The sequence below is a fragment of the Serinus canaria genome, chromosome 20 (genome assembly GCF_022539315.1).
Source record: "Serinus canaria isolate serCan28SL12 chromosome 20, serCan2020, whole genome shotgun sequence".
NCBI lineage: Eukaryota > Metazoa > Chordata > Aves > Passeriformes > Fringillidae > Serinus > Serinus canaria.
This window is the reverse complement of record NC_066333.1, coordinates 1,508,611-1,535,248: the sequence shown is the minus strand read 5'-3', so window position 1 is coordinate 1,535,248 and position 26,638 is coordinate 1,508,611. Positions and strand designations below refer to the sequence as shown.

The 26,638-nt window shown below is 49.4% G+C and overlaps 1 protein-coding gene across 1 annotated transcript in view; it reads left to right on the top strand.

Moving 5' to 3' along the window:
• Positions 1-8,731, top strand: part of LOC103823680 (centrosome-associated protein CEP250) — a 28,614-nt gene extending 19,883 nt beyond the window's left edge. The window contains 5 exon segments of the mRNA XM_050982074.1: positions 928-3,444; positions 5,070-5,225; positions 5,616-5,729; positions 5,891-5,941; positions 6,865-8,731. Coding sequence (XP_050838031.1) covers positions 928-3,444; positions 5,070-5,225; positions 5,616-5,729; positions 5,891-5,941; positions 6,865-7,155 — 3,129 coding nt within the window. The 3' untranslated portion in view covers positions 7,156-8,731.
• The last annotated feature ends 17,907 nt before the right edge of the window (positions 8,732-26,638 follow it).

Genomic DNA, 26,638 nt, shown 5'->3' with positions numbered 1-26,638 from the left:
GCAGATGCCACAAAGGGCCATTTCCTAGCTACGTTTGGACCTTGTGTTCATAGTTCCAAGGAGCACCTTTTGCAGTTTAACTTTTGTCATTCCATTCTTCTGACTAAGGAGGAGAAGATGCTGTAGTCATGGCGAAGGCACTTAATGCTGAGGCTGCTGATTTTCCTCCATGCTGGGCTTCTGTGCCCTAGAACCTTTAGTTCTCAATGTCCTCACTGTCCCTATTGACATTGCATGGTTTTGGGAATTCCTGGTGTCCAAACCCATGTTCAGATTTCTAGATATCTGGAAGGGGAGGGGAGAGTCCCAAGTTTGCTGTTAATAGAAAGGTGTTTGACCTTGGCCATGTGAGAGCAGCCAGTGGGGAGAGAGGAGAGGAAAGCCAAGTGCTGGTCCCTCCATCAGGACATGTGCCTGCAAGGGGAGAACTCGTCCTGAGTGGCAGCAGAGAATGACAGACTGACCTGGCCATTGCTGCTCCCAGAGAGGGCAGTGGGGCTCTGGGGGATGGAGCCATGGAAACTCTACACAGGAGAGAGTGGAAAAACACTCCTGTCAGCCCAGCCCCAGGGAATGAAAGGCTGGGGGTGTTTGCTCTTCCCTTCCTCCCTGATGGAGAGCACATCCTCGTGGTACTGCCTGAATCCTGCACCTGAAATCCTGGCTGCATTTCTGGCAGCTCGTCCCCAAAGGAGCACTGGAGTGGAGCTGCAGGAGGTCAGGGAAGGGCAGAAAGGAATCTGGGATGGGCTGAGGGAGCTGGGAAAGATGCAGCATCAAGGGGGATCCCAGCTAAGGTCTGCAGCATCTCGAGGGGCAGAGAGAGAGGGGCAGCCTGTGCCTGCCCCTGCTGCAGGAGTCCAGATCTGGTATGAAAAACAAACCAAGAGAGGGGATGAGTGACCCTTTTTCTCCCTGTTTTGGCAGCATGAATGGGACAGGCTGCAGGCAGATAAAGAAAAACTAGAGTATGAGATAAAACTTCTGGAGGAATCAGTCACAGCCTCTGAAACTCGAGCAAATACAGCAATAGACAAGAATCACTCCCTTGAACAAGAACTCCAAACTGCCCTGTCCATGTTAAAAATTAAAAATGAGGAAGTGCAAAACCAGGGGAAGAAAATGGAGATTCTTCAGAAAGAGGCAGCAGAGACCAAAGCTTTGCAGGAGCATCTCACTCATGTGACTGCCATGCTGTCAGAGAGGGAGGGAGAAATGAAGTTGTACCAAGAGCAGATGAGAATGTTGGAAAAACAGAAAGAAATGCATAAAACTGCTCTTAATCAGGTTATTAAGGACATAACAGAGAAAGAACAGAAGACAGAATCCCAACAGGAACAGATACAGGAGCTGGAGAAGCAGCGAGAAAAGCAGAGGATTGTTTTAAGCAAAATGAGCCAAGAGCTGGAAGAGAAGGACCAAGAGATCAGATCCCAGCAAGAACTGATAAGGGAGCTGGAGAAGCAGTTAGAATTGCAGAACTCTGCTGTCAGCAGGGTGAGCAAAGAGCTGGAGGAGAGACACCTGGAGATCAAATTCCAGGAGGAGAAAATAATGATTCTAGAACAGCATGGTGCAGTACAAGTCAGAAATCTGCTCGTGGATCTTGATGATATGAAAGGAAACCTGAAGGAGAAAAGGTTGGAACTTCTTTCTCTGACTCAGCAGATTCAGGAACTGGAAAAGGAGAGAGAAGATGTGAAATCTCTAAATGCTAGCCTTGAACACCTGAGAACTGTTCTGAAGGACAGAGAGAGTGAGTGTGACACTCAAAGGGAAGAGTTAAGGCTCTTGCAGCAGCACAAAGAACAGCAAGACAGGCATCTGCAAGAGCTTCTTGGTAAAGTAGAAATCATGACACTTTCTTTATCTAAAAAAGAGCAAGAGCTTGAGTCACAGCAAAAGCAAATGCAGGAAGTTGAAGAAGTAATGAAAATGCAGTTAAAGACTGTCCGTGACCAACTGGAGCAGACCTTAGCAACCTTAAAAGAAAAAGACAGACTTATGGACATCCAAAAGCAACAAACAAGGAGTTATGAAGAAAAAAAAGAGGAACAAATTAATGTCTTGCACAGAGACTTAGAATATTCTAGGACAATATTGAAAGAAAAGGATTTAATGATTGAATCTCAGAAGGAACTCATTGAGACTTTCCAAAAACAAAAGGAAGACTCTGAAGAGCAGAAGCAAATTCTGCATTGTCTTCAAGTGGAACTAAAGGAAAAAGAGCAGGAAATTTTGTCCCTTAGAAAGCAATGTGAGCCATGCAAGGAAAAGGAGGAAAAGCATGAAGCTGAGCAAAGAAATTTCCATGCAACAACACTGACTCTGAAAGAAAAAGAAGACAAGATTTGTGTTCTGGAGGACGCCATTACAAAGCTTCAACAGCAGAAGGAAGAGACAGCAGTGCAGGCTAAAGCCATACTGCAAAAACTCGAATTTGCTGAATCTTCTCTTGAAGCTAGACATCAAGAGATAGTGTCTTTGCAAGAGCATGTCCAGGACCTTCGAGAGCAGAAGGAGGTGGCAGGCAAGCAGGCCAAAAGTCTAGAGCAGGATCTAGACAAAGCAAGCCAGATGTTGAAGAAGAACCATTTGGAGCTCCTCAAGCAGACAGAGCAAATGAACATGTTCCAGCTTCGTGAAGAAAGCTTGAAAGTAGCACTAACATCATGCCAGAAACAAGTGACTCTACTTGAGGAAGTGGTGAGGAAGAAAGATGAGGACAATGATGCTCTTAGGCAAAAACTCCAGCATGTAAAAGAAGAACTGAAGACTTTGCAGAATCTCCCGCTTAGGCTAACTGAGAAGAATGAAGAGGTTAGACATGATGGAAAGCAAGAGTTCCTGAAAGAAACTTTCCCTGAGAGAGAAGGAGAAATCAAGGCTCAAAGTGAGCGAAAGCAGATAGAAGCGGAGATAAGAGCTCTTCGGGAAGATCTCCAGCATGTTCAGCAGACTCTGACAAAGAAGGATAAAGAGATCAAGTACCAGACCGACAAAGTTAAGTATTTAAAGAAGACTCTGATAGAGAGAGAACAAGAGCTTAGGAGGCAGAGTGAACTCCTGAAAGAATTGACATTGGCTTTGCGATGGAAAGATGAAGGGGAAACTATAAAGAAACAAATCCAAAAACTCCAAAAATGGGAGGAAGAGGAAGTAGAGAAGAGGAAAATTCTCCAGGAGAGAGACTATCTCTTGCAAAGGCAGAAGGAAATTTCCCAACAGTTAGAAGCTGAGAGGGAAGCCAATGACAAAGAGCTGGAGTGTGTGGCTGCTACTTTGAAGCAGAGAGAAAACAGAGCAGATGAATGGAGAGATAATGCTCAAGTAGTGAGTGCTGCACTGAGCAAGAGTGAAATGGCCAATGGGAATCTGAAGAAAGAAATAACCATCCTGCAGAGAATGATTTCAGAGAGAGACACAGACCAACTTCATCAACAGGTAGGCATTGGATTTGATCTTCAGTCCACTCCAGCATCCCTGAATTATTCCAATGGTGTTTCCCATGGAGAGGTGGGTCTCTATCCCTGTCAGTGCAGGCCTGCTTGGGTAAAGCAGCCCTTGCTGCAGCAGGCAGCCTTGTCTCTCTGCCTGGCTCCAGCCAGAGACCACTGACTGCCAGATTATTTCCTGGCACTCCTGGACTGACTGATCCAGCTCTGGAGCTTGCTGTTCAAATCAGCTCCAGGCCAAAAGCTGGGCATGGGGAGCTGCTTTCTCCTGTGCCCACGAAAGGGGAGGCAGCACCTGGGGGTTTGGTTGGGTGTGGGAAGGAATGGAGCAGGTGAGCAGAGTGATGGACTAAACCCAGCTGAGTTTTGTTCCGAGGGCTGAACAGCAGCTGCACTGCTGGTGCTTTGAGGATGCTTCCTGAGATGGACATTTCTGAGGGACAGCTTTTCCAGTGTGTTAAAAGAACAGGATTTCTTTTATTGCCTGGTCGGATTAAATGCTTAATTATGCATTCAGGACATGTTTGTACTGCAGTCTGAAAATCATGGAGGTAAACTTGTGTGTATTTTTCCAAAGTGAACTTATTCAGGTCCTGCTAGTGGAACAGTTGCAATAGCAACTTTGCCAAGAATTTTCCTGTGTTCTGGTGTCCATTAGTATATTGGCATGTAAAAAGTGCTACTAAGAAAACACTGTATTTATGCATTATACATTTACTTATGACTTCAGAAATATTACTTGCAGCCTGATCTGGGATGCTGACAAGTATTGAGATCTGTTGATGGGAAGTAAAGATGTGACAAGAGCAAGAAATATGAAAAGAGCATGAGATTTCAGTTACATCCATGTAGCTCAGGCAGGCAAGAACATTCAGTCAGGTAATGCAGTGGCATCCACACAGATTGGATTACTGCTGATACCAAGACTGCATTTATAGGTGCTCCAAGGAGCAGTTTGTGAAGAAGGGCAAAGAGGAGAAGGAGGAGGTGGCTCCTGACTAAGTTCCAAGCAAATCTTATGGTCTGATTAATAAAATGGTATTTTCAAAGAGCAGTTCTGTATGAGGATGTAACAGGTAAAGAGAATAGAGAAAAAAACCTGCACTGTTTTATCACTGCAGAAATGCATGCTTCACCCACATCTTGCACGTTGGTTGTCTAAGGACAGAGAGCAGAACTGTAGATAAGAGAATTTACAGTGATGATCAAAAAGGATGACCAAAGATGGTAATTAACTTCCCCAAGAGGAGTAAATGTTTATATATTCACAACTGACAAGAAATGGCTGAAAGAGGTGGAGACACTACAGAGCTTTGTAAAACCATGAAGTGGCTGGATAGGAAATTAATGCTTCCAGTCTCTGAAAACTAGAATGGGGAACACTGAAAAAAAACTAGCAGGAAGCAGATCCAGAACAAAGTACTCAACTTTCCAAGGGGATTTGGAGGAGGGTCCCTAGAGAGAAGGTGTGTTGTTTTGGCCTGTGGACAAGGAGAAGAAGAACCTTAGCACTGTCCATTCCTGCTGTGGTCACTCTCCCCAGAGTATCAGTTCTGACACCCTTCTAACCTTTATGTTGCACCAGCTCATGGAATCTCCTTTCTGAATGCCCAGCAGGCTATTGCTGAAGGGGAGCAGCTGTCATGGCTGTCAGAGAAGAGACTCATGTTGCAGAGCCTGGAATGTCTGCAGCAAGCAGTTGCAAAGCTGGAAGATGAAAAGGTGGAGCTCAGGCAACAAAACACTGAACTCAGGAGAACTCTTGAGCAGGTAAAATGGGCTTTTTCTGCCTCTGCAGAGCCTCAGGCTCCTCTGGAACTTGGCACCTCACCCAGGCAGCGCTTTGGAGACCTCTGCTTGTTCCCTTGCCTCTCCCTGTCTCTGCTGTGAGCACACCCCTTTGTTTGTTCTCTCTCTTGTGGCAACCCCTGGCTTTCACAAGGGCACCTTCACTCCACTGCCCCCTCCCTGCTGCCATGTCCCTGCACACACACACTGGCCTCTCTTGCACAGCCCCCTGCGAGAAATTTTTGCTCCCAGTGTTGTCTGGTGCAGTTCAGGGTCTCAGAGTAGGGATCTCCTTGCCTTGCTGTCCAGAGGTCCTTCCGCTCCATGTTTGCTGACAGCTGTCTGTGACCTTCTCTCCCATCCAATGTGCAGGTGGAACGCGAACGGAGGAGACTGAAGAGATGTTTTAGGGGTCGCTTACTCCCAGATGCCTCTGGATTTTCTCACTCTGAGTCTGACCAGTGCAAGTTGTTCACTTCTAGACAGGTGAGAACAACATTTTCCATGGTATGAGGAGGCTTTGGTCATACAGAGGAATGATGAGAAATCCCAGTGGCAGCAGCCTACCAGAGACCTAATAGAAGTCAAATATTGCCTGTGGTTGTGACCAAACAGACTGAAAGAACATCCTTTCCTTTTCTTCACAGGAGGAGTCTCATGCTCACTGCAGTCAGCACTTAGCTGAGTTACAGAACCAGGTGAGGAGTAGGAAAACTTTCCTCCAAAGGCTGCTGTGGCAGTACTCATGGGCACAGCTGTGCCTGCTTCTCAGCCTGAGTTGTGTTTGGCTCTCAGGAAATGAGTACAGCAGGTGTTGTCAGTTGTGCACTTGTTGGCAGCAACCAAACATCCTTTACCTTGGTCTTATCTCTGACTCTGACTTGTCTAAGATCAGGCGGTGGGGGAGAGAGATGGGATGAAATTCAGAACACTGGAAGTCAGCTGAAAATATCAGAATCATTGAATCATAAAATGCTTAAGGTTGGAAAAGTTCTCTCAGATAATCTAATCCAACTATTAAGCCAGCATTTTCAATCCCAACACTGAAGCATGGCCCAAAGTGCCACAGCCACATGTTTTCTGAACACTTCCAGGGACAGTGATTACACTACTTCCCTGGGCAGTCTGGACCAGGATGTTCTTCTTTGTTGCCTGTTTCCATTTTTCCTTGATTCTGTAACAGTGGAGCTTGCATTTTAGCAAAAGTCCAGGGACCTGTGGCAATGCCAGAGGCCTGTTATTCCACTGGGCTTAGTTGTCCACATTGTGCTCTGCTCCTTTGTGGAATGCTCTGAAATTTGGGAGAGGGAGAGTTTGCTCCCTGTCCCTCAGCTGCCTGTCCAGCAGCTCAAGTAAAAGAGTCCTCCAGGAGCATGTGGTGGCTGAGGGATGTGGTGGCTGAGGGATGGACGTGGGAAGGGTTTGCCAGCCTTGAGCTGGACTTGTTGATCGTCTGAGCTCTTTTCTGTCTGGGAGCCTGTTCCTTTCCCCTTGCCCAAGGGCAGAGTGTTGATGAGGGCTGGAGTTGGAGGCTGTGTCTGCCCCGAGAGCCGGAACCGTGGGGCTGCAGGTGCTCCTGCCAGCGAGGGCTTGTCTGAGCCAGGCCTTGTCCCTCTTTCAGGTGTCCCTGCTGCAGTCACAGCTGGCCCAAGACCGACAGCACCGGCAGAACTACATTGAGAGCTGTGCAAGGACCAGCCAAGAGCTGTCAGACCTTCACCAGGAGCTGTCCTGCTCCTTTGCAGCTGTGCTCAAGGAGCCCAAAGCTGCTGTTCTGGAAGAAGAGACTCGGAAGCTGGATCGGTCTCTGAACCTTAGCTCGGCACTGACAACCCTGGGCCTTCAGTCTCTGGAGAGACAACCGGGGCATCCAAGAGCCAGACCTGCCAGAAGCAATGATGACCTGAGGTAACAGCACCTCTGGTCTTCATTTGAATGGAACATTTTCTTCTAAGACAAAGAGCTCACCGATATGAGAAATGGGATCAGCTCCTCAGGGCAGGGCTACTCCCTGCCTTAAACATCCGTTGGTCTCACATTCAGCTGGTGTCAAACCTCACCTTATGTTGAGGATTAGGATCTATGAAACATTATTTCATGAAGTAGATGATTTCTGGGACCAAAATGTGAATTTGTGAGAACAACAACATCGGTAAGGAGAAGGAATGGTGTATGGAGAATGAAGCCCAAACAAAAAAATAATCCTTGAACAGTAAGACTTGTGGGTGACATCTGTCCAAAGGCAGCTACTTAAAAGGACACAAAGAGTGCGCTACAAACAATTCAAGTAACATAACAGTTGGTGGTGTTTGCATTTGCAAGCATCTCCTAGGAACAGGCATTTTAATTTTTTTTTAATAAAATGTTTTTCAGAAGAAAATTATATTCATTTTCACTGGCACAGTGAGGCTACTGCAAGCTTTTACACAATTTCCCTTTTTGAGGGCAGAGGTGCTCCTTGCAACAAGTAATGAGAATTTGAGGTGTTATCAAACAAAGGGGTGAAGAGTGCACAGCAGGGATCAAACTTCAGTGATAAATGGGGCTGCCCTTCCCTTCTCCCTTTTCTTCCCTTTTTCCCTTCAAAGCACTGATGGCTTTGCCCCAACAGCAACCCAAGAGTCAGCTCAGCTGCTCTCCACAGGCTCTCAGGGCCCAGCTCCAGGCCTGCCACAGCCCGAGGCAGCAGATGCACGGGGAGGGTGTCCTGGTGAATCATTAAAACCAAAAATCATGGACAAAGACTCTCTAACTCGTCAAAGTTAGAAAGTGGTATGTTTATTACGCCGGCAGGTGGCACCTTGGGGATTGTCCCCAAAATGCGTGACTGCACCGCACAAGGATTTTTGCCTTCCATTTATTTCCCAAAATAATACATATGCATAACCCCAGCACCTTGCATCCCCACTTTGTATTAAAATGAGTTCATTAGTCCTTCACATCTGTGCAATTCTTCTCTTGCATTGGGTGGGTGATCTCAAACTGGGTCAGTGGTCCCAGGGATGAAGTCAGGAAAGTCTTTGTCAGGTCTATGGGACCCTCTGGCACAATCCAAGCCCCCCTGCTTCATGATGGATTGACATAGAGTCCAGGTGCTGGGCTTTGTTCTACTGGTTTCAATAATGGTTCCTTTAATGGTTAACTTGCTCCACTTCCTTCTACAAATGAGTTCATTGTGGCCGCAGCTCTCTCCACAGAGAGCAGCAGGCACAACTTCCCACGAATTTTTCCTGGGGAAGGCAGTGAGAACCTCAGAGAAGAAGAGAAAACAATTTTTATTGCTAGTCACTGCTCCTGTTTTTGCACATGTGGAATGTGTTATGGAGATTGTTTACCAAAAGTGATTTGGTTAATTGGACACCAGTGAAAGTTGTTTTGAGTGATTAGCCAGTCACGCAAAGCTGTGTCCTGGCTGTCTCAGACAGTCACAGGTTTTTCTTGTATAGTATAGTATAGTGTATAGTCTAGTCTGGTCTAGTATAGTATAGTATCTTTTTAGTATGTAATTTAATCTAATATTAGTGTAATATAGTATTGCTTAATAAAGCAATTGTTCAGCATTCTGAATCATGGAGTCAGAGCATATTACTCCCTACCAGGGGATCACCTTTTTACCATAGCTCATAATATAACAATTAGCTTTAGCATCTAATAATCATGAACCTATCGTTGCTGTATCTAACTTCAATATGAATTGCTTCTAACCCTCAGCTAAAATCTTAACCCTTTAAAATCATGATTCACTGGGCAGGAGGAGCTGCTCTCCACCAGTGGCTGAATCTCCTCCTTCCTTTGCTGCCCACACTACTGGGAATGCAGCCCAGGATATGGGTACTTTCTGGGCCAGTTCAAGGAGAGGTGTCCTCTGACTCTTATCCTGTCAGAGTCTTATCATCTTATCCTCTTAGCTTACTTATCAGCCCAGAAACCCTGTACCTTTAGGGTCTCTAGGTTATCTATAGGGTCTCTGAAGAGCTGGCCAGGCTCCAACACAGGTGAAGGAAGCTGGAACCCCCTGCTTGGTCCCCTCATACAGCTGCTTTCCTGCCCTAAATCCTTTTTACTAGTTCCCCCAGGACATGACAGATTGCAGGGAGGAAGAGTGGAGCAGGATGTGGCTGGGGGGACGTCTCACCTCTCACCACCAAGTCCAGGGTGTTGCTGACAGCCGACCATTCTCTCCAAGCACTGAGGGCGTAGCACTGGCAGCTGTAGCGGCCGCTGTCACCTTTCTGCACGAGGGAGAAGCTGTAGTCCCCTTGTTCCCTGTGGAACTGCTGGGCTCGGATCTGGCCTTCCAGGTACAGGAAGCAGCCGGTGCTGGGCTGTGTGATGGTGCAGTGGAACATCACCTCAGCTCCCACAGCCACCTCGTGCCCAGGCAGGACAGAGAGGTCGGGTCTGGGCAGACGGAGCTCTGGGGGGACAGGAGAGGGAATGAGAAGGTGCAGAGGGCTTTGACATGGTGCCAGGATCTCTCTGAAGCCACCAACTGCCTCAGGCAGAGGTGAAGATGGTCCCCACCTCTCCAAGCCAGGGAAGAGGAGGAAGAACCCTGCCCATCATGTGAACATGGAAGACAAGTGGCTTCCAAGTACATCCTGGTGTGTGTGACCCTGTAATAAGGGAAACAGCACATCCCTCACCTGCATCACTATGGCCATACTCCTACCCCACAGCTGCATCCCCGTGGCTATGGCCTGGTGCCCCTGGGCCTGTAACTGTTTCCCCTTGTCCCTGCCCCGTAGCCATAGTCCTCTCACCATCCATTAATGTCTTCCTGCTCCTCTGCAGCTACTATTTCTGAGATAAAAAGCCACATTCCTGTGTGTGCAGCAGGGAATTGAAACTGTTGGGCCAAGAGGAGGTGCCAGGGCTTCAGTGCAGGGGGCAGAGCAGAGCGCTGGGTGCCAGGCACCAGGCAGCACCAGCGGCTCCAGGAGAGGGCAGAGGACCCCCACAGTGCCCACGATGGCCCTCAAGCAGCCAAAGGTGTGAGTGGGTCTGGGGGCATCACTGGGAGTTTGTGGGGGGACACAGGGCAGAGCTGGAGCATTCTGGGGTCACGGGGAGCTGTTGGTGGGGCAGGGGGCTCAAGGGGGGCTGGGGAGAACTGAAGGGTGAGTGAGAGAGGTGGGGACTGCAGCGGTCAGGGCTCACACGGAGGGTTTTCAGGGCTGCTGGATGTCTTGGTTTTGACTGGGAGAGAGAGAATTTTCTCCCCAGAAGCTGCTCCAGCGCTGTTTTTGGTACTCAAAGTGAGAACAACGTTGGTAACACGCTGAGTTGGAGCCCCGTCGAGCTCACTCCAAGTCAAGGACTTTTCAGTGTCCCATGCTCTGCCAGCAAGAGGGAGCATGGCCAGGAGACCTGACCCCAACTGGCCAGAGGGATATTCTGGACCACAGAACCTCCTGCCCACTACAGAAACTGGGAGGGGGGTGGGAGCCACCGATTGCTACTGGGGAAGAGGCTGGGCATTGGTCAGTGGGTGATGAGCGACTACTGGGCAATGCTGCTTTCTATTGCGTTCTCTCTCCTTTTCACTGGTCAAAAAGAAGTAGTAAAAGCAGTAAGAAAAATATGTTTAGTTTTGTCTCAATTATTAAACTGTTTTTGTGTCAATCTATGGGTTTTACCTCTTCCTAATTTCCTCCATCTCACCAGAGCAGCGAGCAGCTGCATGGGACTGAGTTCCTGGCTGGGGTTAAACCACGACAGTCCTTCTTGGTGCTCAGCTGGGGCACAAAGAGTTGAGATAACAACAGATCTGAGGAGAGTGTGTTAAAACACAATTGTAAGCATCTCTCGTACTTATTTAATAGCTGTGGGTCTCAGTTTGCTCTCGGAGTTCCTGCCCGTGTGCTCACAGGTGCATTTTATAAAACCCTGTGTGTGGTCCCGTGGGAATGTTCATCCTCCCTGGCCCTGGGCTAAGGGTATCATTCTGTTGTGGTTGGTAACACGGGGCTGTAGTACGAGAGGACGGCTGGAGCTGAATGGAAGCTGCCGGCCGTGCTCAACGTCGCCGTCCCCGCTGGGCTTCGGGAGCCATCCAGTGGGAACTGTCAATAATTACACCTTTGGGCTTTTCTCCTGCGAGAACCAAGCCATGAGACAAATCTTCGAGCGTGGTCTTGCCTTTGCCTTGCCTTGCCTTGCCCTCCCTTTCCCAACACTCTGCACCTACTCAAACGCTGAGGTCAAGTCCAGGACTCTGAGCACACAAAGCGGTCTGACAAAACTGGAGCTGTGCTTTAACTTCTTCCCTTCCCTTTTCTGCCTAGTGGCCTTCCCCAGCCAGGGCACCCAGCTGTGCCTGGCCCGGTTTCTTACAGGCAGAGCCCAGCAGGTGCACGGCCTGGGCTCTGCCCCAGCTCTCAGGCAGCCCTGTTGTTAAGGAAACTTCTCTTTCTGGGCATCTCTGAGGCTCTCTGGCAGTCACGCTCTCACCACCAGACTGTTCCTGCTGGGACCAAATCCTCTTTGCAGTGGGTGGCTCAGGTGAGCTGAAGGGCTCTCCCATTGACTCCCCGCACTCCCCCCACTCTCACACAGACCAGGTTTCCCACAGCAGAGTCTCATGTGTTTCATTCCACAAAACAATTTATTTGTGGCGAAGGAACACAGAGACAGCTGGAGGCGGTGCCTCCAGGGAGGCACTTTGAACCCCTGGGCTGTTATGCCTTCACAGTCTGAGCACAGCAAAGTCTCAGCTCTTCCTCCCAAGGCTTGGCATCTGCCCTGTCTCTGACCGTGCCACAGGTCCTCGGGCTCTTTGTCTTGCCAAGGGTCAGCAGGTCACGGGCTCTTCCCTTGGGCTCCTGCCAGCCAGAGTTCGGGCTGGAGCTGGCAGTGCAGCTGCACCCTGAGCTACCTGCACCAGGTGTATTCCTCAGCACCTGTGCTTTGCAGCTGCCAAGGAACTGCACTCAGGGCCTCCTATTTGGCCTCCGGGACCACAGGCTGGAGCTGCCAGAGCTGTCTGAGCACTGCCCCAGGTGCGGGTGTGTGCGAACGCACTGCAGGGCTCACGGCCCTAGTGGCTGAGCAGGACATGGGGCACAGGCAAGTGGGGCACAGACAATGCTGCTTCTCCCCTGGCCAAATGGAGAAGAGCTGCGGCTCGAGCATGTGCCAGAAATGGCTTTGGGAGCTGAGGAACACCGTCCCTGGGCTGTGCCCCTCGCTCTTTCCCAAGAGTCCCGTGGTGATCAATCACTGCACCTCCAACAGGTTGCTCTGCCTGTCTCTTGCCTTTGTGCAAAGAGCGAGGCTGGCAGGGCTCTGCAGGGTAAAAGCTGCCCCAAGGAACCAGACAGGCTGGAGGAACGGGCAGCAGAGACCTCACCAAATCCAGCCAAGAAGGGGTAGGAAGTGAGAGTGTCACCAAACAGGAAAAAAGAAACTTATCCAATACCAATTTGATGGGAATAAGCAGACACTTCTTTATTCAGGTGATGGCAACACAGGGATAACTCCTCTGGAAATGTGTTCCACTTAACAAACAAACCCCATCCATTTTATATACTTTTTCTGCTGAATCATCATTACATGTGTTCTTTTACATACTATGCATACTATGCCCACTCTAAATTTAACCTTTACATTGATTGTTTCTAATAGCTAATAACTTCATCCGTATTCTTATTCTAAAACAAACACCGGTCATCTCTCCTGAGGTCTACTGACTGGAATTCTTAATATTAAAACCAAGACGGGAAAGACAGTGGGTTTCCAAGCAGTGTTACTGGTAACCATGACTGCAACAGAAGGGCCCAGTAACTTCCTGGGGAGGTTTCTACAGTTACATTCCAAACACAGCACTCCTGATATTTCTATACCTTATATTTCACAATTGTCTACTTATAATCATAGCTAACCCTTTTATATTATCTGACTATTTGATCAAAACATTCATAACAAGAGCAGACAGGAGCAGCAGAAGCCAGGGCAGGGGAGATTGGGAAGGTGGCAGAGAGACATCCGGGCTGAAGGGCATCCCAGGGAAAGGGGAGGAGAGGGCTTTCCCTCAGCCCATGCTTCTCTTCTCATTCTCAAAACATGACCACGGAATCTCATGTTGCCAGAGATGGGCCAAACACCCAGTGGGCTGCAATTTCCCCAGTTGTGGCTGCTTGGCCATGACAAGGAAGGTCAAAAAAGGGAAAGGGGGAAAAGCAGCCCCCAAACTGGGCATCTTTGGAGCGGCAATTCCTCCCATTCCTTCCTGTTGGTGAGGAAGCTTTGCCTGACAGAATGACATGACAGAGGAGGGGGGAAGGGGCCTGTGGACAGGAGCTCTCACAGCTGGGTCACACCGAGGGGGTGGCCCACAGGGCTGTCCAAAGGAGCCTCCCCATGGCCCCCCCTCCCCCCAGGTGTGGGGGGCAGTTTCCATGTGACACAATGTCAGCACGGTGATGTCAGCACGTCACCATGATGTAACAATGCCCCATGGCTAGGAAATCTCTGGAGCACGAGGAGTCAGTGGAATTGCAGCACCACGAGAGCTCTTGGAAGGAGCTGTGGCGCTCCATCTCACTGCTGGTGTCCTGCCAAAAGGCAGAGGCACTGCTGAGTGCACTGGGAATTACGGGGAGGAGAGCAGCGGGCTGAGAGAGAGACCTTAGCCGGTGAGCCTGGGGCTTGGGGGTCTGCTCCAGGGCCACAGGACCCTCAAGACTCTCAGTTCCTTCTCTTGCACCTGCTGTGCTGGAGGCTTATTGAGCTCCTGCCCAAGTGTCTGTGTCTTCCCAGCTCAGCCCCAGAACTCCACATCTGGGAGACTGGGCCACCAGGCTGATGGATCCTGACCTGCTGGACCTCCCACTCGGAGTCAAGATCTATGTGAAGCCCAAGTCCAAGTTTGTCTTCTGCAGGGGAAAGCTGGGGGAAAAGGTAAAGGAAGTAAAAGAGTGCAGAAAAGCTCTCCTCTTTCATGGGGTCCCCATCACGCACAGAGTTCTTGTGGCCACCTCCTCTACAGCAGGGGCTGCAGCCTTACAGTCAGGCAAGGCTGAGCAGCAGAGGGAAGCTCCAGGCTCCCTGGAACGCAGAGAAGAAGCACTTGTCAGTCTCCTCACTGGTTTCTGGCACTGTGCATGTATGTGGCCGGGCCCCTGCCTGCAGCAGGCAGCTGTGTTTGTCCTGGTGCCAGGGCAATGAGTCCCTCCAGCTCATCCTGCCATGTCAAGTCAGGCTCTGGTGCACCTTTGAGGGACACTTCCACCTTCTCCTTATTCTGTTGGCATATTTGGAAGAGCCTGGGGAGTGCACACACTGTCCTCCTCCTCCTCCTCCTCCTCCTCCTCCTCCTCCTCCTCCTCCTCCAGCTTGCACTGCACCTTCCCAAGGCAGAGACTTGCCAGAGGCCAAGGCAGAGGCAGCTGACACAGCCCTTGAGCCTGCCTAACCTGAGGAGACTGGTTTCATCCACTCTCCACTGGCTGCATTTGAAGCACTGGCCTGACCTTTTTGGTTGGAAGGTTCATTTGTGGGTGGGTCAGCAGATCCTCCTGATGGCCTAAGGTGTCTATTTGCTGCTGGGGTTGCTGCTGGGGCTTGTCTTCTCTCCCTCAGCCCATCCCATCACAGCCCATCCTGGCCCAGCACAGCCCTGCAGCCTTTCTGTGAGGGTCTCTGTGTCTTCAGAAGGAAAAAGAGGAGTGTTGGTCTTCAAAGTACCTTGCTTTTCTCACAAGTACCACATGGCACCTCTTTGCTGCCCTCCTGCCTCCTTCATACTCTGGGAAATGTCTCTTACAGCTTTATGGGCTGTCTCCTTCTTTCAATCTGGATGATCCCTACATAAACCACCTGAACCTGCAATACAACTGCCTGCATGACCCCCACCTTCAGGACTACCACAAGCGCAAGGACATCCTGCGGATGCTGAAGAAACGGGGCTTTGTCACCAGTGAAAACAAGGTAGGTTTGGACATCAGGCTGAAGAACAGCCCTCTTCAAGCAGGGCTCCCACAGCCCTTGCTGCAGCCGCCTGCTGCTGCCTGAGGACAGGGCCGTGCTCTGGTGTCCCTGGGAGCAGAAGAAGCGCCAACATCCCCCCGGCAAGCCCCAGTCCTTACCTTCATCTGTGGCCCCAACACCAGGGTATGGGGGGAAGGCTTGGGGGCAGCTCCTCTCCCTCCCACTGGGCTCGGGCTGTTTTGGGGAAGGCCAACTGCATGGCTTTACAGTTTTTGGGGGATTCTGCCCTCATCCCTCCATAGGTGATTTGCACTGTGAAGGAGTTCAACGAGTACAGGCAGTACCTGACCAGAATCAAGATGGAGTTAGAACAGATCTTGGGGCAGGAAAAGGTAGGCAAAGCGTGTTCAGGGGCATGGGACTGTGCAGGGTGGTGCTGCTGGGCTGGGCACTGTGGTGGGGAAAGGACTCCGCAGCTGGGAGCTGAGCCAGTGCAGGGCACTGAGTTGGGCACAGGCAGCAGGGCCATGTGCAGGCACACACCGTGCTGAGGGAAGCCCTTCTCCCCTGCCCTCATGGCCTGGCTGAAGCAGAGTGCCGGCCTGGGCCTGGGGGAATCCTCAGCACGTAGGGGCTGAGTGCTTGTCCAGGCACCATAACCCACAACCTGGTGTCACCTTTGAGGAAGGGTTTCTGCCATTTTTGGCCACATTAAAGGATGGCCCCAAACTGCTGGGAACCACTGACACTTCCTCCTGGGCAGAGTGGCAGCTGCAGCCTTAGAAACCTTCTTGCCTACCTCCACAGAAAAGCAAAGAGACCACCCTGAAATCAAGGAGATTCAGAAGAGGGAAAGGAGATTTATTCAAGGGCCAAACCAACTCCACAGCTGAGCTGGGTCAGGAAGATGCCAGCGGAGCCACTGACACCCAGAGCGAGCTGGACAACACTGCTGATGGCCCCTTTAAAGCTGTCTTAGAGCAGCTGACCACAGCAGAAGCCCAGAAGCTACAAGAGCTGGTTAACACTGTTGTCTACAAAGTGTTTGGAAGGCTGAAGGTTCCTGGGGACCAGCGTGTCAGCTTTTTAAGGAAAACTGCTCAGGGGATCAGAGGAAATGGTTTTGGCAGCTCTGTGAAAACAGAGCCTGCAGAGACACCTCTAGACCACCAACAGGAAATAGAACTGGTGGCCAAGGAGCTTCTAGCAATGGTGTTGAAGATCTTGGGGGACCGTCTGGAGACCAAAGCTTCTGAGCCAAGGAGGGCAGCCAGGCAGAAGGAGAAGCCCATTGATGGAGAAACCACCCAAACAGACACATCCCAGGAAGCTGAAACAGACAGAGAACGTATACAGGCTTGCCTTGATGATCTCACCATCCAAGTTGTTAAGAATGTCCACTGCCTCTTGAAATCCATGATAGCTTTTCTATTTGGAGGAGACTCCAGCTGTGAGTACACCAGAATCCTGAAGCTTCCCAAGGGTAAGGTCTCCAACAGACAGATGCAACAAGCAATCTCTGGATCATCTGAAGAACAGAGCCAGGAAGAAAGCACAGGAGTAAAGCTGCCTGCCTTAGGACCACAACTCCACGCAGAAGGGACTGGCTATGCCAAAACCATGGAGCCTGAGGATTCTGCAATGGTGAAGGGGAGCTTGGTGAGAGAAAGGAATCCAGCAACTTCAGGCAACACTTTGCACATAAGGACCATAGCAAATCGTATTGTTCAGTCTCTGTTGGACCAGATTGCTCATCATGGGTCTGCACCAAACCCAGCCACATTCCAAGATGGAGAGGAGAGCTCTGGTGCTGAGGAAAGTCTCCCCTCCGTGGACCCACAGTTTTCCCGACAGCCCATCCCTCCAGAGGGTCCGAAGCCCCCTGCCCAGGCCAGAGCACGGCGCAGATCACTGCACATAAAGTTTGCCTGAGGCGAGCGAGGCGTGTGGCAGAAGAGATGAAGGGCCTCTAGACAGCAAAATTGATACCCTTGTTCTGTCAGTAAAGTGTTTACTCCTAAGGCCTTGCTTGTGCTTCCTCCAAACCAGGCCAAACTGCATCTGCTCATTTTTCCTGCTGTAACCTGTCCCATCCTCTTCCCTTCTACAGCCTCAGCCATACAGCAAGCCAATTTTACTGAGCTAGGGAGGCGAGGAGTAGCCAGCATTTTTGTCTTGTACAGCAAGCTTTGCTGTCGGGTGCGTGGAGGGATGCGTCCCATTGGAGGCAGCCTGGCTTTCACCTTGCGTGAAGGACAATGATGTCTTTGCCTTGCGATCCTTTTTGTAGGGCCCTTTCTGCTCAGACCAAGCTGCCCAGAAGCTCTGCATGGGCACTTGCAGTCGCTGTGCTGGTGATCACCAGCAGCATCTGCATCAAGACACTGCTCTGCCACCTTTGGGTTGCACCTGCCCCAAGGAGAGAAGCAGGGAAAAGGTGGTGGTCCAAAGTCAGTTCTGAGTTTTCTCCTTTTTTTCACACCCTGTCCTGGATTGGAATGGCCAACCCACATCCCCTCGGGGTAGTGTAACGCAGCTGCTCAGCAGTGGTGGTCTGTGAGCGAGAGCCGGTCTGGCATGGCTGGTGGAACGGTGCCACTGCAGGGGGGTTAAACGGGCTGGAAGCCAGGATGGCAGAGCGCAGCTGCCATCAAGGGCTTGTCCTTTCCCCAGGGGATAAGGAACAGCTGGGAACCTGGAAGGCAGCGGTTCCCGCCGCCTCCCCCGTCACTGGGGCTCGGCCTGCCCCGCAGGAAGGGCTTGGAGCCCGCCCAGCAGCCCCGGTCAGGCCCGGCAGGGCTCGTTCCACCTCCCGCCCCAAGCTGCGGGCAGGGGCCCGGCGGAGTCGCAGCAGCCCCGGCCCGGCCGCAGCTCCAGAGTGGAGAGGCCGAGGTGCCCCTGAGTGCGCTGCTCCCCTCAGGGCTGGCAGGGCCTCGCCCAGGCCCCGCTCCTGCCCGGGCTGCCTCGCCGTGCCTCTGGCTGCAGCCCCGGCTCCCTCAAGGCACGCGTGTCCCGCATTTACCTCATCAATGTGTGTGAACATGGAAACAGGCAGTGCCAAGAGGCTGGAGCCAGGCCCTGCTCGGCAGTGTGCAGAATGGGACTAGAGGCAACAGGCAGAAACCCTTAACCAGAAAGTTCTACCTGAACACGAGGAAGAAATTCTTTCCTGTTGAGAGACTGAGCACAGGAACAGACTGCCCAGAGAGGGTGGGGAGTCTCCCTCACCGGAGATATTCCAGAACTGTCTGGACACAATGCTGTGCCACCTGCTCTGGGATGACCCACTGAGCAGAGAAGTTGGACCAGATGAGCCATTGTGGTCCTTTCCAGCCTGACCTGTCCTGGGATTCTGTGTGAGCGGGAGCCTGGTGGTATTATCAGCCCCTCATCCCAGCCTAGGGAGCTGTGGCACCATCAGGCCAGTGTGTGGCTGCTTGCCCTGCCCTGAAGAGAAGTTACAGGGAAGATGTTGTCAAGCAAGCAAAATTAGGTACAAGAAATAATCACTTGCTAAGTTTGCACAGTTTTGTTGCAACTTTGCGGCTTTCAGGCAATTTGATGTGTTTGTTCTGTGAAAAATACACAGTCACCGATAAAACTGAACAAGAACATCAAAGTAAAACTATTTAATAATATAAACGGGTGAGCTGAGCTAGGTGTGTCTCACTGAGGAGGCACACCTCCCCCTAAAATCCACACACTTTTACGCCCTTCCCCAACCAGTGGGAGTCCCTGTCCCCTTTCCCGCTGGCTGGGTTTTCAATAACTCACATTCTTTCCAACCGCCTACCACGCTCAAACCAACACCTCCTTTCCTGTCCCCCTTCTCTCCCTAGTGACAAGCATTCCCCTTTTCCTCCTGCCTGACACTCAGAAAGCCTAGCGCCATGCTAGTTACATCTTTGCCTATGTGACATAAGTGTACATTCTTGTGCAGAAACAATGGCTGAAGCAAAACATTTTATCTCTCACAGTTCCAAGAACAGACTCCTTTATACAGGCAGATTGCTGTCTGTCAAGTTGTCTTGCTCATGTCTTCAAAGTTACCTTTATATTAGAGTTTCTTCGAACACAACACACCCTGCACACTTTAAATCAGAGCAGAATCATATTTGTATCCATTAATTTGACCTGTTGGCCATACTTGAGAAGGACTCAATCTTGAGTAAGATTGCAATCTCTACAATAAATAAAAATCTGAGTCTCTTTAATATGAAAGTCATAAATTGCTTCAATATTGAGCCAATAGAAGAAAAGAGATTTGACAAGCAGTTCCACCAGTCTATCTCTTTCAGGCCTTGTTTTTATTATACCTGCTTTTGAGTGCTTGGCAAGCTGGATGTGTTATCTACTATTAAGTTGTCACAGGGGGTTCCAAAACCTAGATGTCGTTGTCTTATCCATACCAGGATGGATATAGGATCCTTGTTGGAGTACATTTCAATATGACAGACCCTTTGTTCTGGGCTTTCAGATGGTTCCTTTTATATATAAATTCCTCTCTTACCATGCAGACATCTACACCAACTGTTTGGCGTGTGTGTGTGTGTGATTTTTTCTTTAAGCACATGCATTGTCCCAAATTATCTTTCAAATTTCAATGGGTAAAAATTCGTTTTCTCCTTTTCTGGTTATCGTGGTCCTGGCAGACTGTAGCCATGACTTAGCACAGATAGAGTTAGTGCTGTAGACACAGTTCTTGGAGGAATTCCTAAAGCATCACCCAGCCATTGGTGATCAGCACCCTGCTATTTTCCTGAGACAGAAAAGAGAGTTGAAGCAGACCACTGAGTGTTTCCTGAAATGGATCAGGAAGACTTTAAAGGTTGCTCTGTAGTACTCAAATAATTGCTTGTGCCTAATTTATTAGCCAGGCTTTCAAGATCAATAGTGTTCAATACCTTCTTCCAGGTTCTTACTGTACCAGTTACATCCCTTCTAAGGTCACGTTGTGTCCTCTCATTCTGCCAGGAACACCCTCCCAGAGAAGAGGTACCTATGAAAACCAAACACTTTAGTCTGGTAGCTGTCACCTCAGTTTGCATGGACATTTCTGCTCTCTTCAAGGAGACAATATTTGACAATATTAAACAATATTTGTTGTTGCTATCCAACGAATTTGACTACCTAGGGTCCAACCAGTGAGATGTTTGGGGGCAATTTTACAGTGGTTTTGATAGTTATTTATTTTAAGCACTTAGTTTACACAGTTGATTTAGATAGAAGTATGCTAGGTACCCTTGCACACCAGGACACACTCAAAAGGTCATAAGGTGTTTTAACTAGTTTTGTAATTTTTGATTTACAGTAGTTTAGGATCAGGGTGAGACCAGTGCTGTTCCATGTTTTGTGTTTCTGGTTGGCTGTGTTTTCTGTAGGTTTCCAAAAGACTTCTGCCTGATGTGGGACCATTTACCATCTGCAGACAAGGGCATCCTTGTAGACAGTTACAGATTGACTCATGAGACCTGTTGGGTGCGCAGCCCCACGCTTAGGGTGGCCTCTGAAGCATTTGAAGGATACTGCTATCCATGGCAGTGTTTCAGGTGTTACCATCAGGACGATGACCAATAGCAGTCATTGACCTGTAAAATAAACTAAGGTATCTTGGCAGATGCACCAGATTCGTTCATTTTCAGGAATTAAAACATAGGTAATATCCATCTGGAACTGACTCTGTGATGGTAGCCATTAGGGTCAGTAGCCACCTGGGAGTGTGGTCCTTGGACAGCTATTAAGAGTTATATGTGCAACCAGACTTTGGGGTAATTTGAATGTGACTGACTAGTCCATCTTCAGATTTCCCTGAAAGGATTCAGATTTATTCTTTGGGTCTGATTTGAAAGATCTGGGGCTCAGGAAAGCCAGAGATACAGGCCTGCCCATCAGTCCCTATCATTGTTTATCTGACACAGGGGGTAACTTTTCATCCCATCCAGATTTCTGAGCCTTCAGAAAAAGTTTTAACAGACCATTTGCAGACTCCACCACCACATTTCCGTCGGGATAAGGTATGGAAAAACCCAATCAATATACTTGTTTCTGGCCCAAACCAATACCAGGACACTGGTGACATATCTGTTATTGCTTTGTATATTATCTGAAACAGGTGAAAAAGAGACCCGATTGCAGATTCCTGACACAGCAGCTCTGACACTGATGTGTTTTAGCAGCCAGGTGGAGCCGAGGTAGCGCTTCCCCTTCGGTCAGTGTGGTAAATGGGTATGATTCGTGCTGACAAAATTGAAGCAGTAATCAATATTGATACAGTAATTAATATTTGGGAATAATAAATAGTTAAAAATGTAAGGACCAGAGAAAAAGGGAGAGGAGGGGCTCCAAACCCCCCTTACCTGCAGATGTTTTAGGCGGGAAGGAGCAAGAGATAACGCTTGCTAAAAATTACCAAGAAAGAAGGAAAAACTGGTTCGGTTTCAAGGAAATGTTAATCATATGATATTTATTGCTTTGATGCTTGGAACATGGTATTATGTTAGTTTTGGCTTACATTACATTAACTTGGCTCAAATTATACTAGCTCAATGTGCATGTGTCACCCAAAGGTGAATTAAAGGACAGTGACAAAGAAGAGGGGCCTTCATCCCAAAAGACCCCCGAAGACCACCTAAAAGTGGTGGAGCATGCACACTAAAAGGTGGTGATAGGGCGGAGATAGAGGTGTGATAAATCGAAAATGGGAGGAGATGGCTCCGACAGATAGGATAAAAGGGGGAATTTTAGTTTGGCACGCTTTGTACGTGAAGTGCCAAAGGGTCCAGGGACCTCTGGGCTCCATAACCCGCAGTAAAAATATTTTTGCTTATGCGCTATTATTGGAACCAAATTATTCCTTATCTTAACCAAATTGTATCTGATTTTGTATATCCTAAGCTATTCAATTAAAATTGCTGCTACTTTAAATTTTGTTTGGTTTTTTGTAATGGAGGGATAGTTGGACAAACATAACAGTCAGTATGTGCTGACACCTCTTCAGGGTCCTCAGAGCCCATGGGAGGACACCTAACAGGCAGAGTGGCAGCTGCAGCCTTAGAAACCTTCTTGCCTACCTCCACAGAAAAGCAAAGAGACCACCCTGAAATCAAGGAGATTCAGAAGAGGGAAAGGAGCTTTATTCAAGGGCCAAACCAACTCCACAGCTGAGCTGGGTCAGGAAGATGCCAGCGGAGCCACTGACACCCAGAGCGAGCTGGACAACACTGCTGATGGCCCCTTTAAAGCTGTCTTAGAGCAGCTGACCACAGCAGAAGCCCAGAAGCTACAAGAGCTGGTTAACACTGTTGTGCATGAAGTCTTTGGGAGGCTTAAGTTTCCTTGGGGCCAGCGTGTCAGCTTTTTAGGAACGCTGCTCAGAGGAAGTGTTTTCGGCAGCTCCATGAGAACAGAGCCTACAGAGGCCCCTCTAGACCACCAACAGGAAATAGAACTGGTGGCCAAGGAGCTTCTAGCAATGGTGTTGGAGATCTTGGGGGACCGTCTGGAGACCAAAGCTTCTGAGCCAAGGAGGGCAGCCAGGCAGAAGGAGAAGCCTGTTGATGGAGAAACCACCCAAACAGACACATCCCAGGAAGCTGAAACAGACAGAGAACGTATACAGGCTTGCCTTGATGATCTCACCATCCAAGTTGTTAAGAATGTCCACTGCCTCTTGAAATCCATGAAAGCTTCTCAGTTTGGAGGAGACTCCACCTGTGAGTACACCAGAATCCTGAAGCTTCCCAAGGGTAAGGTCTCCAACAGACAGATGCAACAAGCAATCTCTGGAGCCAGGATATTTTAGAGCATGCGTATTCCTTGGTTGTGGTTTCAGTCCATTCTTTCCATAACCTTCAATTTTTGGGCCTTGCTCCACACTGTTTTCAGATGGTGAGTGCTCATAGTTGGCATATCTGTATCGCATGTTCATTGGATGTTATCCCATTCAAGCAGACATTTTAACACAAGTATACTTATATCAGCTATTTCACTGCTATGTCTAAGATTAATTAACAACAGAAAAAAACCCTGTATTTTTATTAGAGAAATGACTGCTCACTTTAAAAATTTTTAAAGGGTTTATTCATCCTTAACAAGAAATATAACAAAAGGACTAAATAAGGAAAAACAGGCCTGGGAGCCCTGCCCCATGGCTGCCTAGCATGTGGCTCATTAACAACATGGCTGCTCTACATTTTTTACCTTTGATGTTGCATCAGGTAACCCTAGCCCCTCTCAAAGTCTGTTGGTTAACTTTTAATTCCTGCCCATTGGTGGAGACTGTGGGAGCTTGGCTTACCCATCCTGGAGATGAGGGGGCTCGGGTGGCCCTGGCAGCAGCATTGTGTGGGTGGTTAAGAGTACCCTCTTAACCACACGGGACAGCATCTGTCACAGCCTGTGTTAGCAGTCACCAAGTGACATGTTACAGTGTCATGGCTCTGGTTGCTGGTGGGTGCAGCGTAACTGTAGGCACACAGTTTGTGGTAATTGGGAGTGGGGCTGTGGCCGAGCTTCATCCCTAATGGGCTACAGCTGTGCAGGAGAGGTGAACAGAATTGAAGGTAATGAGACATGGAGTGCCAAGGTGTACTGACCAACCACAAAAGGGTAGAGAGAGCACACAGGTGCAATGTATGTAAGATGAAGGGTATAAAAGGTTGTACTGAGGCACAAAAAAGGGCTGATGCTTGAAGCCTTCTTTGGTGTCACTTGTACCCCCTACAGCAACATGTAACATAATGTTCTAGGGTGACTTTATGATGCTGAGTTGTATCCCCATTTGTCTGTTTAGCCCAGAAGTAAATCTTGCACCTTTAAAACTAGATCTGAGAGTGAAGGGGGGAGGAGAAGTGGTGGAATGTCTGAGGCAGCTGTATTCAAAAACATTTAGATAGGAGCTTCAGCTTTTCTTCCTACAAACTGTGTTGTCTGCAGCACAGGACAGAAGCACTCCTTTGCTTTCTAGTTGATTTTCTTAGCTGTGTTATTTATTTATTTATTTATTTTAGTGGGGTTTTTTTTGTTTGTTTTTTTTTTTTTTTTTTTTTTAACTGAGGCAGAGAAGCTCCCCAGACTGTGGCTTTTCTTTTTCTTGGAGCTGACTGTCCCTGCTCTGGACTGAAAACCCAGAAAAACACCTGGATCTCACATCTGTGGCCCCCCAGGGCCCAGAACGTGGCATTTTCCAGCACAGGAGGCACTGATAAGAGACTGAGTGAGTCATTTTCACGGGGTATGGCTTGGCTTTCTGAATCTGCCATCTCTTCAGAACAGCAAGAGGTTTTATTAATTTTATTCATTTCTTATGCTTGTGAATACTTTGATTGTTAAATAAACAAGGAAATCTTTTCCTGAACCAGTAGGGGGAGGGGCTGCTTGAATCTGCTTTCTAGAGGGACCTCTTTGGAAGTTTCCTCCCAAATTTACCCTAAACCAGGACACATGCAGAGGCTTGGCTGAGGTAACTGAGTGATGCTGTGAGTGCCATGCAGCTTCACCCCAGGCTCTTGCACAGCATTACTGTGGGTGGCCTCAAGATGAACAGACCAGCATCAGGATGTGCAGCTCTGTGCCGAGACAGATGGGGGACTGAAAGTGCCCTCTGAAACTGTCACACTCATCCTCAGGTCTTTATCCTCTCCTCTATCAGGAGGGAAATGATCAGCATTGCATTCGAATCTTTCCTTGCTAGTGCTCTGCCCTACCTGCCCTTGTCCCAGGCTCTCCTGCGTTCCACCATTCCCAGAGGAACCTCAGCTTCCTCCTGCCCTGGTGGTTCCGTCGTGTGGCATCATTCATACAGCTGGGCCACAACAGCTGCATGGCTCAGCTCTGGGTCAGGCTGGCTGGCTCCATCAGCTTTGGTCAGTCCTTGGAGCCAGTCTGGCACATGTATCATCCACTAGCCCAGCAATGCCTACTGCAGAGCCCAGAGGCATCAGCCCACAGAAAGCCCAAGCATTGGCTGTGTCAAAACACTCAGCACCTCCTGAGGGTTGCACATGAAAGGACAGCAGGGCGGGGGGGAGAAGGAAAGGGCTTATTTTCATCTCCCACATGGAGAAAAGGGGACAAGACAGCAGCATCCCCCTTCAGAGACCTTTGAGAACCTGCAGGTATGAGAAGCCAGGCCATGCAGATGCCAGCTAAATGGATAAACACAGCTGTGTAAGGGTGAGCAGGGCTGCTGGGTGCCCCTAGGGAGAGACTCCAGGTGTTACCTTTATTTCCAACTCACTGGGAGCTAAGGGCAGAGTGGAAGAACAGAGAACAGCAAAGAACTGTCTGGAAAAGAGTAAGAGGAGAGATCCTGGAAGTGGTCAAACCTCAAAGACAGTATCATGTGGGAAGCAGCCCAGTGCAGCCAAGTGAAGGACTTGGGGATGGTGGTGGATGAGAAGGTGGACATGTCCTGGCCATGTGTGCTGCACCCAGAGTCCCCTCCGTGTCCTGGGCTGATCCCCCAGTGTGGGCAGCAGGAGTGGGGGGGGATTCTGCCCCTTTGTCCTACTCAGGAGAGACCCCACCTGCAGAGCAGCCTCCAGCCCTGGGGCGCAGCACAGGACAGGCTGTTGGAGCACATCTGCACCTCCTTCAGCACCTCCCATGGGCTGACCTGGGGCTGCTGGTGTACAGCCCCATCAGCTGCAGCACCCATGCTGCAGGGAGGTGCACGGGATAGGATCCTCCCTCAGGGACTGGAGTTTCAATATCATGAGGCTGGTGCAAGGGGCAGCATCCACAGTGCTCCAGCTGTCAGGACCAGCAGGGCAGCTGTTCTCGCCTACACTGCTGGGAGCTGTGCTCCAGCTGGCTTCCAACATCTCCCTGCAGTGCTCTGTTGGATCTGTCCTTCACACCAGCTCCTTCCTGGATAGAGGATTCCCTGCAGGTGTAGGACAAGAACAGCACAAGTGAGCTGCAGCTCAGGCAAGCCCTAATCTTTCAGTGCCCAAACCCTTTTCTGCTGGGCCGTACAAAGGAAGTAGAGTGAGCTGAGGAGCAGGGAGACACTGACCAGCCAAAGGACCATCAGCTCCTGCCTTTGCCTGGAGAAAAGTCTGATGGAGGGCTCAGGATAAGCCACGATTTCCTGCACTGCTCAAAGCTTCCCTTAAAAACAAACTTTACAAATGCCTCCACCTCAAGTTTTTGTTCCTGGATGAGGAAGTTTAATTAAAGGATTAGAGACTCTACACAGGTAGGGCAAGAACAACCATGTTTCCTGTCACTATCCAGAGCTCTGTTCTCTTAACCCATCTTCCCCCTTTGTCCCAACCCCTCAGTCCCAACCAGCTGCTCTTCCACAGCTTGGATTAACCAGCTCAGAAGCCTGGGCAGGTACACACATACACACCAGTGACCATGGGGAACACACATCACATTTGATATACCAAAGACATTAACACAGACAAATGAGATGGGAACAGAACATTCCTACAAGACACAACTTGAATTTATGTTTA